The 14,951-nt window shown below is 41.9% G+C and overlaps 1 protein-coding gene across 6 annotated transcripts in view; it reads right to left on the bottom strand.

Annotated features, from left to right (window-relative positions):
* DGKB (diacylglycerol kinase beta) overlaps nucleotides 1–14,951 on the bottom strand; it is a 303,881-nt gene that overhangs the window by 136,983 nt on the left and 151,947 nt on the right. For all 6 annotated transcript variants that reach the window (XM_082193914.1, XM_082193916.1, XM_082193913.1 and 3 more), the window contains 3 exons: nucleotides 13,524–13,598; nucleotides 3,956–4,041; nucleotides 2,320–2,409 (listed from right to left, as the gene is read on the bottom strand). In XM_082193914.1, the coding sequence (XP_082050040.1) occupies nucleotides 2,320–2,409; nucleotides 3,956–4,041; nucleotides 13,524–13,598 (251 nt within the window). The remainder of the gene's footprint in view (nucleotides 1–2,319; nucleotides 2,410–3,955; nucleotides 4,042–13,523; nucleotides 13,599–14,951) is intronic.

Here is a 14,951-nt window from a genome sequence, read left to right as displayed (position 1 = left end):
AAAGTGATTTGGAACAAGGCAGACCAAGAAGAATCATTGAGGCTCTGAGGTATGTGTTCAAGACCAGCTGAAGACAACCAAGAGAGAAATATATTTTTCCCATTCAAACTGGATATATTTGTGAGCAAAAAGAGTTACCACAAAATTGGATAAAACTTAGTTGTTGGGGGACTTTTTGCATTGCAGCAAAGATTCTCAACACCAGTACTAGTGAAGCTGGGAAAAGTCCAAAATATATGTGCATAGGCAGGCAGGATCACAGTGAGCGCAAAGTTCATGGTGTGAAAGTGTGAGAGCTAACCAAGGGTGTCAAAAAGCTACAACCAAACAAAGCTAGTATGAGGGACTTTGAAGCCCTGGACAAAGGAACCAGAGGAAGAGGAAACAGTCCTAATGTAAAAGATACCAGTTAGTTAAAGCTATGAACTCGCAGTGGAAGAGTGAAGGAGAACAAACAAAAAGCTTAAGACTTTTTGGAAGCTGGCACTGAGGACATAGTTAGAGAAAGAGATATGTGTGAAATAATTTTCATTTATTGATGACTGTATTTTTATCCTCCTCTTTTGTTTAGGAAGCTCAGAACAGCTTTCATGAATCTTCCACGCAGGTACTGATCATATTCTCACCGGCTTAACTTCAGCAATGTAAGAGTGTCAGGTACTACCTTTGTAATACTAGACATCAAGTTTCAAATGTAAGGGATCTAGAAGAGTCTTCTGGAGACTGAAATGTAGACAAGCATAATTAAGGCCATTTACAGACTGCTTTGATACCTTAAAGCGGTATAACTTACATAATCACAAGGCCTCCTGTTTCCTTGGCAATATCTTTCTCATGGCATCTTGTGTAAGTTTCTACTGTCCTCCCCTTTATACAGTGCTGGATCTACAAAAAAATGTGTGGGTTTTATTTATTCTTTGCCTCCAGGAATCCTGGTAGATAGCACCAGAAGACTGATTGTCTGAAATCTACTGCAGGATGAGAAAAGAAGGAAAGAACTAAAAAACAAAAACATCCAATATATTAGCATTGCATGATTTGAGACTTGGTTTTTAACATCCCTGAACAAAAATAGCACTAAACTTCGGATCATTTTTTTCGGGAAGGCCAGGAGCAAAGAAACAAGCATTTGTTTCTAGATTATAGGGGGGGATGCTTTTATGTTATGTACAATCCTGCGTTAAAAGGTAAAAATAATTGCTATTTAGAAATTTCATGATTACAAACTCACAGAAATTGCTAACTTTTTGTTAGCCCCGTGAAGGTTTGGAGCCACCAGCTCAATCCCTGACCTCTGCATATTCATCCAAACTTCCGTACAAAGCCTGTACAAAAGATTGGATGAATATACAGAGACAGAACCAAAAGCCTTGGTCCACAAGTTCATTCTCCCTAATATGTTATCAGCACAGGTTGCACTGACATCACTACAGAATAATATAACTCATGCCTCTGCCATTCTGATTTTATGGGTTTGTCTTACATGCAGTAGTGCTAAGTGCTGACATGCAGCAGTGAAACCAAGTGAGATCTTGTGCTCAGAAAGTCGGGCAAAGTCAGGTTACTTTTGTTCCAGTTCTCGGGGACTTCTAATGATGGCTGCAGAAGAAGATGCAAGGCACTTCTTGGCTTTATGTTAAAAGGATGGAGAAATTGGCTTGGTTTGGTAACTGCCACTTTCTGGACCACTACATGAAGTGAAAGACAAGTTATCTTTTGAAATATGTCTTTTCCAAATATCTCAATGCAACTATGCAACCAAAAACAAAAACAAAACCGCTCACACAAAAGCAAAGTTGTGCCCAAAATGATTCTCTCATTGAAAACGATGTACCAAAAAATGCATCACATTAGAGAAAGATGATATTTAAAAGCATGCATATTAGGCAAAACAGCAAACTAAAAGGAACACACAGTGGGCTAAATTCACTGAAAAATACACATGAACTTTCATACGGAGCTTTTTAGTTAACAAAAAATCAAACTGATGTGGAAAAAGGGAGGACTGAACTTGAGACTGAAAAGTGAGAGAAACCAAAATTGACAGATCTGTTCAGTCCTAGCTTTCCCTACTCCTCCTACCAGAGCGGAGCAATGTTCATTGGCTGGCATGACTGTGATGTGCAGGCATTGAGAAGGAAACATCAAGGCGACAATGCTAAATGCAACCAGAACTGTCATGTTTGAACCAATGAGCCACTGCCTGATTGCATTGCTTTGGAGAAAAATCATTCCATACCCTGGAAACAGGAACAGTGGTTAAAGAACTGCATGCAATACACCTTTACGTGTTAGCAAGTGAAATAATGTTTTATTTACCTCCTCCCCATCTCAGACACCTGGCTAAGTCATTCCCAGTTCCAAGGGGAAGAATAGCAACTGGCGGGTGCTTAATCAGATTTGCTTTTTCTGTGGATGAAAGAAGTAGATACTGTTAAATTGTAAAAAGCAGATGAGCCAATGTATAGATCAAACAAGTATTTAATTGCATAAATATTGTGGTCAGATAATGTTTTGACTCAACCATTAGGCTGTATTACTGAAGGAAAAAAGCAGCCTTCCAAATTAATTGAGTTATCATTTTTCCTGCAACTGCCATTCTCATACATTATTCCATTATTTATTATTTTAGACACTTTTGGCATATAGCCTATTAGCCACTGACTAGCTGCCAGTGCTTCATATTTCAGTGGGAGAATCACACAGCTCTAGAGCTCTGGCACTTTCTGACTTACATTGGAAAAGAAGCAAAGAACATAATATTTCAACTTTTTGTTCAAGTGGCCATCTTTTGATAATTGTTATTCTTTATAATTATTGAACAGATCAACCCAATATGTTTATTTCATATTTCATAAAATCTATATACCATTTGATTGTTAAAGAAAAAACACCTCTAAACTGTTCCATATATGTTCCTTATCCACCTTTATATGAAGCCAAGGTACATTATATATCAAGTAAATACATGAATAGATATAAAACGGGGAAAAAGAAAACGCTTCCTTTCTAAAGTGAGTAATTACAGAGAGATATCTAAACTTCATAGGTGCTTGGAGGGACCCTGTAATCTCACTGAACAGGAAAATTGCACACACACACCCATACACACACTGTTCAGGTGTGCTTTCATGGGGTCTCAGCTAATACTATTCCTACTCAGAGTAGACCCATTGAAGTGAATGGCATGGCTAACTTGGGTTCATTCATTTCAATAGGTCTGTGCCAAGTAGAACTCAAGTTGGCTACAACCTACTGTCTTTTCCAAAGGTCAAAGTGACTGAACAGGAGTTCTAAGTTGCTTCAAGAATCTACTTTCTTAGAACATTCCATAAGTGGACCTTCTCTACAAAAACTTTATATAGAAGGTTGGTGGCAGCATCAGAAACCTTGAAATGAACAGCTCAATAAAATTAGTCTCTCTCTGTGTGTGTGGGGGGGGGCAATTCAAGATTCTGGCTAAAATGGGTGCTTTCAGACCTGTCGGGTAAGCTGTGTTGATGGCTCCCACAAGAAGACACAAATAACTGACCCTAATGGTCTTACTGATTATGAGCCAGCTTCCAGTGTTCCTACGACATAGAAAAAGAATACTCCTATACTTCTTCATTTTAAGAGAGCCAATTTTAATGAGGCATAGGCTCTAATACTGCCAAAAGTCCAGTGTAATGAAAGAGGATCAGCACTAAAATGAGATATTCTCTATAAACAATATGTGAAAATGGTTAGAGAGCTTAAGTTAGAACTTCAACTGCCTGTTTCAAAAATTCCCCAAACACTCCTAACCAACTTCCTTTCTGCAGCCTCCCCTCTTTTGATTACTTTAGCAAGGAGCAGAGGAAGTTTTCCTACATCTGATGAATCCCAAGAGTCAACTGTACATAAAGCTCAAATCGCAGACCTTTGATAAAAGGTTCAAAAAATAGAGTTAATTGCTCAAAAAATGGCACGTTACCTATGCAGTCCAAAATCCATCCCACAGTTCCATCTCCACCACATGCTAATACTCGAAAGTCAGACACATCTCGGAAAAAATTCAACCTGAAAGAGAAAGGATGTGTGTGAAGTTATGACCCACAACCTTGTTCTGTCAATGCTCTGTGGACAGAATACTTGCACAGCAGTTCCTCTGCTCAGCTTGCAAGCACGCGCTTCATGATGAAGATAATTCTCAGATACAACGGGCTATGCTATAAGGGAACCAGTCATAAGATGCTAATTACTGCAAAGTGATCCAATAAAATTAGTTTCATTATAACATGCAGTTTATTATGGCAAGCAGTAAAATATTCATCTCCTGGGAACTATATTTTAATGTACGAAGATTAACTAGCATGTAGATGCCAAGTAGCTGTAAAGAACATCATTTTTCAGAGAGGGATCTATGCAACCTATGGCTGACTTGCAAGAGTTTTCACATGATTTCGAAAGCCAAATTAAAACAATGGAACACGAGCCCCCTTCACATGTTACTCACATGCTATGGTAAAAGGCTGTGAAGCAGGCATCATGTGATTACTAAGGAGTGAGGCCCTAGCTGTGGTGTTGTCCTCAACTGAGGAGCTCCTGGCCCTGAGCCTGGCACCAACAGCAGCCTGGGTGTAGGCTTCCAAGTAATCAGAACACCAACATGACTCAATGCCCTGAAAACATGGAAGTCTACATGCAAGCAGATACTCACCCGAAGGCATCTTTTCAGCATACAGCTATATGATAACACAGTCATACCTTGGAAGTTGAACAGGTTAGTTCCCAAACGTTTTGGCTCCTGAACATCGCAAACCCAGAAATGACTGTTCCGGTTTGCGAACTATTTTTGGAAGTTGAACTTCTGCAGCTTCCAATTGGCTACAGGAGCTTCTTGCAGCCAATCAGAAGCCACGCTTTGGTTTTTGAACGTTTTGGAAGTCGAACATTCGACTTCCAAGGTACGACTGTATTTGGAGATCTGTAGACTGGACCAGGCAGTGCATGCAATGGAACATTATCCTGCCTCTGAGTCATCACCATTTTGTCTTCGCATTAGTAATGCACAAAGGGGGCTTCATGGGCTATATAGTGAAGTTACATGAACGTCAACAAAATGAGCAATGTTTTCAAACTGCTTATAATGTATGGGAAACAGCCCTTTTAGAAAAGTTAATGAACAAAACTTAAATTAGCAAGGGGACAAAGGGTGTCTTCAACCCATTGTGGTTTCCCCTTTATCACATACACAGCACAAGCAGACAATGACCTAGCCCCAACAGCATATGAATCAATATTGCTAATCTGACCCAACAACCACCACCTAATGCATGCAAACAAACCACACTGTAACCAACCAGGCACTGGGCCCTCCAGTGCAATGCCAATGTAAATAAATAAATGTACAATAAAGGGCCTAATCACATGATGCTGACGCAATACCCTACGTTTCCTTGTTCATTCCTTGTTCATTTGGTTGCTTTGTAACATAAGAAAATCTTCAATAAAAACGAATTAAAAGAATTATTACAGCAGATTATTTGGCTGATAAAGTTCCAAGCTGATATGTAGATCAGTAATTCACTTGTTATTAAAAAATGCACATGTGTAATCACAGAAGATACACACATGTATATATATCTAAACTACTGGTGTATTGTGTGTTTCCATCAATAAATTTCATGAGTGTCTAGTATGCTCATAAAATAGAGATGACAGATACAGTGAAAGAAAAATAAATTACTTCTGTTAAATAAACCACTGGTTTTTTTGGTGAAATTACTTGGGCTGTACACGTTCTAAGTGAAACACACTTGATAAGTCACATAAGTTTCCAGTTCTGCACCATTTATTATCTGCTAATGACAAAACACAATAGAACATGGAAAGAAATCAGTATCAATGACAGGAGGAATAATGAGAGGTAACATCACTACTCATTCTGAAGAGAGAAACCAGCTATGAACATGATATAGGCCAGCACCTGCTCAGCCATAATTTACTGGCAATATTTTTGCAGGCATAAACTAGAAATAGATACATTTCAAGGGCAAATGTATTTATACTGGCCATAGCTTACAAATTTATGAAGAAATGCATGTCGCAGGCTGAAGAACAGATACACATGTTGAAATAGTAGACTGAGGTTGACTGTGAGCAATTTTGATAATATGGGCCCTAATCAATACTTGAATTCCAAAAATGGCATTAGGAGTCATGAGATTATATATATAATTCTTATTCATGTATTTTTCTTTTTTAAGGGAAGTTCATCCCTAGTTCAATAAGGACAGGGGTCAGCAAAGTTTTTGTGGCTTGGACCGGTTCATGGTCCTACAGACGCCAGTGTGTGTGTGTGTGTGTGTGTGTGTGTGTGCTGTTTCCGGCACTCCTTCCGGGCAGAGGAGGTGTGCGCAGCTTCCCATTGGCTGAAGGAGCCTGCTCTGCTCTACGCCGGTTTAGTGCAGCACACGAGAGCCAACTGAGTAGGCGACAGGTGTCCCTGAGCAGGTGGTGGTGAGGCATCAGATCAAGGCCTGCATTTTAAAATGAGCTTAAAAAATATATTTGCAAATGTTTGTATGTCTCATGCCAGGCATAAAGCAGCTGGCTAAGTACTTTGGCAGATGTTTATCTCCTTGAACAGCCCCCCCCCAATTTATAACAGGAGACACGTTTCTTAAAGTTGTAAAAGGAAATTACAGGCTGGGAGCAAAAGGTCATATTGACCATACAAATTACAGAATACAATCAAGCTGCAAAAACACTAATTAAGAGTTGGTAAATAGTAAAATTTATTGTAATACCATGTGCCTCCCATTAGACTTGAGCCACATCTTCCTAAGGTTAAAGGGCAAGAGCTAATAGAAACAGCAGCTGGATTGAAAGGGGAGTTGTAAATTGAAGAAGTTGCTTTTAGAAACAGCAGCTGGCTTGAAAGGGGGGTGTAGATCTAAGGGGTTGCTTTTGGAAACTGTTTTTATTAAAGTTCCTTTTTACTTTGAAAAGGCCTTTCCTTCTAAAAATCTATCTATGTTATGTATGAAATATATTGGCTTAAATGTAATTATGCAAAGGATTTAGAAAGTAAGAAATGTTAGATTCTTATGTTAGATTCTTATTTCATTGATGGTGTGTGAGAAGGTGAACCCAAGATCTCTGTTTAAGATTAAAAATTAAAACCATTAGCCATCTGTTTTGGAGTGAATAGGGCAATAGGGCAATAGGGCAAAGATGATCTGATAATTAAGGTGCCTGGTCAAGGCAAATGTAAGATATATGGCTACTTGTCTGCCATTTATGGATAGAAGGAAATATAGCTCTTTGTCTCCCATAAAAGGTAATAGGAAATGGGTGTATCTTTTATGATTGGTTCTAGCAAACAGCCAATAGGAATTTCAACCAGGCTGATTGGACAGAGGCAGCCAAAGGAGGAGCAAGGGGGCTGGGCTGAGGGAATATAAGTGCTGGCCATCAGGGCTGGAGTGGGCAGAGCTTTGGTAACCATATACTACTGTGTCTCTCATTTATTTGTCTGACAAATAAATTATTATTTTAATTTCTCTATTGCTGCATTGAATATTTCATTCCAGCTAAGCGTTAACCACAAGCAGGGTGCTACAGTGGGGGTCCATGGGCTGGTTAAATGACCCCCATGGGCCTTAGGTTGCCAACCCCTGAATAAGGAGAACATTTTACAAGCAATAAAGAAAAGAGATATTTAATTTAAAAGTAGCAGTTATACTTGTTTATCATAAGGAAATGGTTGGTTGCTTGTCATTCCCCCAAGACATCACCTATAAGCTTCCAACCATCCTCCAATTCAATGCACACAAAGACAATGCACAATACTATTTCTCTAGACTTAGACCCTGTTTTCCATGTAAACCGCTGAGAGTGGATTACATCCAGATAGTCTACAGGGCCAGGCACCCTAAGTTTCAGGAGTAGGTTTGTGTCATTTACCCTTACACAAGTCTGTGGTCCATGTATATAGGTTTGATTATATAGCTGTGATCCACAGGCAGATAATGTCTCCACACCATTTTAATCTGACTCATTTCCTGTCCTTCTGGTTTTATCTATTATCTATGCAGATTTGACACATATATTCTCCAACTCAGATAAACTGAACTGGTGGTGGCCAGCCACAAATGGAAGCACCAGTGATTCCTAGTTGGCAGCACCCTTAAACATCCTTCTAGATTCATCACTGTACCAAGATACCCAGATTTTGTTGGTGGCCATTTATTGATGCCTACAAATATGAGCATGCTGGCTTGAATGGCAGAATGCAGAATTGAGATGACCCACCTCAAGCAGGCCACCTGCCATGATTCTCCTTGAACCCCAACCCTGCTCTCCAGTATCTATGCACCCTCTTCTCCTCCAATATTTTCTAAAAGGGGAAGGTGATAGCAGAAAGCAGAAAATGGCAGCAAACAAGAGAAAAGACCTGATGGACGTACCCTGTGGTAGGAAATCATGATTTGAGTGTCTTTTGTCAATAGCAGCGATGGCAACGAAACACTCAAAATGCCATTGCTCAGGAGAGGAGAGACGATTTCCCAGTTTGTAGCCCAACTCTATTATACCTGTCCGGTCGTGGAGAGGATGATCAGTTGATGGAAGAGAAACAGGAGCAGACTGGGGAGCTGGATGACCCCCAGTGGGCCTAGCAGTCTGTGGGTGGAGGGATGTGGGTCCCAGGAGATGTCTAATTCTTAGGGTAGAGGCTGCAAGCTGGAAGATTGAGGTTCAGATCCTAGGGAGGAGCCAAGCAGGCTCTGAGAAGAACGTTCTACCCAAGAGACACTAGATGCCCAGAGCCGAAAAATGACTGCAGTGACACCACCTCCTGTGAGTGAGGAGTCCCTCCATTCTGGAAGGGCAACTGGGAGCCAGTCTGATGCTGAGCCAGCTCTGCCTCTGCCTCTGTCTCTAGCGGCAACAGCACCAGAGCAAACATGCCTTGTGAAGCCAATCTGCTCAATGGAGTCCTTGCTTGCACTGGAACCTGGGCTGCTTACCACACAGACAGCTGTGCAACAGAGGGCATGTTGCATGTTGGAACATCTTGGCTTGTGCTTAGCCACATGTGCTAACCTCTTATGCACGCGTTGAACCTGTGCTTTGTAATCTGATTTATGTACCACTCTGACATATGCCTTTGGCAGAAATGGTGTTAAGAGTAAACCATTCTTCATCCAAGGCAATACACAGAATGAAAAGGTCAGCCGATTCGCAAAGGAAAAGAGAAGACCCAAATAACTAATGTTGCAATCTTGTGTATCATTCCGAGTGGACAGAAAGAAGCTTTGAATGATAAAACTTAATTTGCACAAATATAGCATTCTTAATAACACAGATACAACAATGAGGGGATCCAATTGCCAGAGTTTAAGATAGCATGATTTAGACATTTCAAGCATAGAACGGAGTGGACTATGGAATCTTTCTAGGAAAAATGGTGGCCTCTCTGCCAGTTGCACAATTGTTGTTCACTTAGAAGGCAAATAATGACTGAATTTCAAATGCTTCAGCATAATTAAATCTACAGTAACAGTTGTTGACAGAGCTGGATGGCTCCTATAGAGAGACATAACCACTGAACAGTGAAACTCGCTTCAGGGTAAAAACAAGTGCTCATTACAAATTGTGCAGTGTATCAGAATGGCAATTTTCACGTCACCTTGTTAACTGTGGCTCTTTATAAATATACGGTACTTTTCATATTTAGGCTCAGCTGTTGAGCCTGCATCATTCTCCAATTTACACTACTTTTCTCATTACTAATTTTCAAATATCAACTCTTAATATTAACTGAAGGGTTCATTTTGGCCTCTCAAACTTACAAAGTGTGTTTACTAAAATGTTAAGTTACTACTAAAGCACAGCTTTTTTTACTGGAGGACTGGAAATTACTGAATGCATTGCCCTTTATTTTCCCTGAATGACCCAGGAAAGCAGAGACCCACTAGCCCAGGGGTCTGCAACCTTTAAGACAAAAAGAGCCACTTGGACCCGTTTCCAAAGGAAAAAAAAACCTGGGAGCCGCAAAACCATTGCGACATTTAAAACAAATATATCTCCAGAGCCGCGATCTGACAGCGGGCGGGAAGGTGACGTCGGGACGGTGCGTGACTAACGCACGCACCGCCCCAATGCGACGTCACAGCCAGTACAGCGCCCGCCACAGTGGGGAGTGTCGGGGCGCACAATGCGCCTCCTCCCCTCGCTAGTATCCGCCCTGGAGCCGCGGCAAAGGTGTAAAAGAGCCACATGCGGCTCCGGAGCCGCGGGTTGCAGACCCCTGCACTAGCCTTTCTGTGCTAGGCAAAGCATTAATAAGCCCCCCAAAAAGAGTTTAATACACATGACCTGCTCAGTAGTAAGATAAAGAAGACAGACCTCAAGAGTACTCAGCCTCCACCGGCAGCACACTTATTTATTTATTTGCTGCCTTTAGATGCCACCTTTTTGTCCAAGGAGCTCAAGGTGGCTTAAATTGTTCCCCAGAACAGGTAGGTCAGGCTGAGAGGAGTGACTGGCCCTAAGGCCATCCAGTGAGCTTCATAGCACAGTGGGGATTTGAACTCTGCTCTCTTGGTCCTTGCTCAACATTCTAATCATTATACTACACTAGTTCTCACTATAGGTAAAAAGGGTAAAGGTAAAGGACACCTGGTCAGTTAAGTCCAGTCAAAGGCGACTATGGGGTGTGGGCTCACTTCACTTTTCAAGCCAAGAGAGCCGGCAGACAGCTTTCCAGGTCATGTAGCCAGCATGATTAAACCGTTTCTGGAGCAACAGGACACCGTGCCGGAAACCAGAGCGCACAGAAATGCTGTTTACCTTCCCGCCGGAGCAGTACCTATTTATCTACTTGCACTGGCGTGCTTTCAAACTGCTAGGTTGGCAAGAGCTGGGACAGAGCAATGGGAGCTCACCCCGTCATGCAGATTTGAACCACCGACCTTACAATCAGCAAGCCCAAGAGGCCTGGCGGTTTAGACCACAGTGCCCGCTTGCTATAGCTCTCACTATACCACAGTGTTGGGACGCGGGTGGCGCTGTGGGTAAAAGCCTCAGCACCTAGGGATTGCCGATCGAAAGGTCGGCGGTTCGAATCCCCGCAGCGGGGTGCGCTCCCGTTGTTCGGTCCCAGCGCCTGCCAACCTAGCAGTTCGAAAGCACCCTCGGGTGCAAGTAGATAAATAGGGACCGCTTACGTTTCCGTGTGTGGCTCTGGCTCGCCAGAGCAGCGATGTCACGCTGGCCACGTGACCCGGAAGTGTCTCCGGACAGCGCTGGCCCCCGGCCTCTTGAGTGAGATGGGCGCACAACCCCAGAGTCTGTCAAGACTGGCCCGTACGGGCAGGGGTACCTTTACCTTTACCTTTATACCACAGTGTAGCTCCTCCTCTGTGCCATGCAAGTCACACTCTGGATCACTGATAATAATTTGTGGGACATGCTGGTCAAATACTGACAATCAACTCATTAAGTGGAAGTGTTTCCAGCCACAGATTTGCTTGGTCATCTGGAATGACACACTTTAAAGGTTAGAATTAGCGCCTTGACTTTCCTTTGGAAATTCACAGGAAGCCAGCACAAGACAAGATTGTTGCAGCCTATGCTTGTGTGTATTGAAGCAGCTGGAGTCTCTGAGAGGTCTCCAAGGGTGGTCCCACGACAGGCATTGTTTGGAGCTGTCAAAACACCGAACTGTCACAACATAGACTCAGGGCAGCTGCCTTTAAAATGGGTGGGGCTACAAATGGATAGCGCTTTAATTGGGAGGGGGGAAAGCAGCTAGCAGTCGTAGGGCAAAGGCACAGTAGTGTGTGAGAGTGGCACCCACCCTTTGACTTGTTATTTGCAAGATGGTTCCCACTGAACTGAGCATATTTGCAAAGCATTCTGCAAAAAGAGATTTGTGTACAGCTAGAAGAACAACAGAATTGCAGATATGGATATTTATTGGAAACTGACAATTATATTAATTTTTGTAAGATTTTTTCAAAACCCCCATGAAATATTGGCTAGATAATTAATCAGAAATTTCTTGAAGTCACTTCCCTAACTTTTCTAAGACAAGTTGGACTTTAAACACAGTTTCTTAAATGCAGAAACCGAGAATGGGAAAGTACTTCAAATTTTAGTCTTCGCTGAACACTGCCCTCTTGTGGCTGTACGCTACACCTTATCCTTGCAGACCTTTTAAAAATATATTCACAGTGCAATCCTGCACACATCTACTCAGAAGTAAGGCCCACAGAGTGCAGTGGGGACTATATTGAAGTCGCCTGGATGACAGAACAGGCTGGTATTTCATGTGGTTGCCACTCCACAACAGAAACTTATTTCACATAATGCATCTCAGTAATCCTGAGGAATTTCTTTGGCTTCTGTGGGGCTGTCATTTTATAGTAAGAGCTTCAGACATGCTGTATGGTGTGTGTGTGTGTGTGTGTGTGTGTGTGTGTGTTTTAAAGAGCAAGAACCAACATCTTCAATTTAGCCTTGAAGTAAATTAGAAACCAGTAATGCAGTATTTTGTCCTGTTGGGACTTAAATGCTTCTGGGAGCTAACACCTGTTTGTCAAACTAGGTGTTGGGCTGCTTAAAGTTCTGAACTGCTTTCAAGGGCAGCTCTGCCTGTAACACACTACAGTAGTCCAGACAACTAACCTTCAGGGGAAGAACCACAGTGGCAAAATATCTGTTTCCTAGGAAAGATGCAGATGAGCCTGAGAAGAGGTGCTCGTGCTCAAAGAAGCCCTCACTAGAGAATCCAGGAGACAGGTTTCTTCAATGGGAATACAACTCAGTCACCTCCCCAGCTATAGGACCACTCACCTTCCTTTCCCCCCCTTCTTATACATTTTTATTAATTTTCCATTGATTATACATATATACAGTCTAGATTACATAAGTTGCATATAACATAGCTGTTACAAGAATCATATATATATATAGTACACAGTTATTTTAGGCTCCGCCAAGCCTCGGACTTCTCTTCACTTCATTGTTAAGTATCAGATAATTTCTAAAGTTACGTGTTTTATCTCCTTTACATATTTGCCAAACACTGTTAGAGTTATTCTAACCCTGCCAGGACCACTCACCTTCCATCAATGGGAATCAGGGAAACTCAGTCAATAAAAGATACGTTTGCCCAGGAAGTAAGATGCTAAGAAACAATGAGAGACAGGAAGGAGAAGGAATAGAGAAGCAAGAAGAATAGAGGGGTAGAAGGCATGGATTTCAAAAAGAGCCAGTCGACTGACATGGGGGGAATTCAGGGTACAGGAAAAAGATGATCTGCATGCTGATAAAGTAAAAGAATTAGACAGGGAAAGGAACTATGAGTTAGTGAAATTTAAGGACAAATTGCAACTTTCACACCAGTTTTGGGTGTGTGTCATATCTCTCCATGCATTGCTTCTGCAGTTAAATTGATGCTGCCAATTCACTGAAAATAATACGCTGCATTTCTCCCCCCCCCGCCCCCAAAAAAGCTCATGTTTGATGACATTTAGGATTACACTTACCCCGGCATTGGCCCATTTCCAGCAAGGCTGTAAACTTGACGAGGATTCAAAAGATACTGAAATTTTCTGTAAATTCTGTATTTGTGGGGAAAAAGGAGAACTATTTAGCAAGCCCTATTAGCTAGTCAATTGGTAATCCTAAATTAAACCAAGATATTTGGATTGAACAAAATCTTGCCCACCTGAGCTGAATCAACTAGTGTGTGTTGGTTTAACCATTATGATTGCATATAAGAATCTTACAACGCATGAAAACAGAAAAAAGTTACGTAGCCGCATCTCTTATTTAAGTTGCACCCTCTTGTAAGTTGGTCACATCTGAACAGCCTGATCATTTATCAAATGTTTATTAATGCCAGTCAAATCCTTGGGAAACCAAACTCATGCACTATTCCTAGCCTGGACGTGATCCAAAGGAAGGGGGAAGCCACTGCAGGGGGACTGGGTTTGACTCATGGATGGATGAAATACTGCAATGACGATGACTAAACTAGACTTCTGACAGGTGGATATGCTTGGGGTTTTAACAGGACTGAACTTTTCCACAAATTATCAGTGCTTTCCCTGTCTTCTTTTGGAGTAAAAAAAAGGAGTTAATATGCTATGCTAATCTATTTAATAAAGTCTTCCAAAAAGAGAAACATTTATTTGGAAGAGCCTGCGAGACAACTAGAGTGAAAGGTCCATCTTGATTCTTATGCAACCTTCCATTTTTGTGGCATTACAACCTTGACCCGTCAGCCACAACAGAACTCTCACTCTCTCTCTCTCTGCCCCCGCCCCCCAAGCTGGCATCGACCTTAGAGTTTGGAGACATAAATTTAACTCTTACAAGGCTGCCTCCTTCCACAAAACACTGGAATTGGAGAGCGCTGGTAAAATCATGACCTTTCATTGCAGTTTAAATCTGTTAGTCATAAAGACCCCCATCCCATTCCATGTATTTTCCTTAAACTAGAGATATATTTTTTGTTTTTGAAAAGCAGCTTCCCTTCTCCTCATATTGTGACATTTTCCTTATATGATAAGTATAGGTAAAAGGTAAAGGGACCCCTAACCATTAGCTCCAGTCGTGACCGACTCTGGGGTTGCGGCACTCATCTCGCTTTATTGGCTGAGGGAGCCAGCATACAGCTTCCCGGTCATGTGGCCAGCATGACTAGGCTGCTTCTGGCGAACCAGAGCAGCGCATGGAAATGCCGTTTACCTTCCCACTGGAGTGGTACCTATTTATCTACTTGCACTTTGATGTGCTTTCAAACTGCTAGGTTGGCAGGAGCAGGGACCGAGCAACGGGAGCTCACCCCTTCGTGGGGATTTGAACCGCTGACCTTCTGATCAGCAAGTCCTAGGCTCTGGGATTTAACCCACAGTGCCACCTGCATCCCCATATGATAATTATATAGGCATTATTTTATTTTTAGCACA

The sequence above is a fragment of the Podarcis vaucheri genome (genome assembly GCF_965113315.1).
Source record: "Podarcis vaucheri genome assembly, chromosome: 12".
NCBI lineage: Eukaryota > Metazoa > Chordata > Lepidosauria > Squamata > Lacertidae > Podarcis > Podarcis vaucheri.
This window is presented reverse-complemented; position numbering and strand designations above follow the sequence as displayed.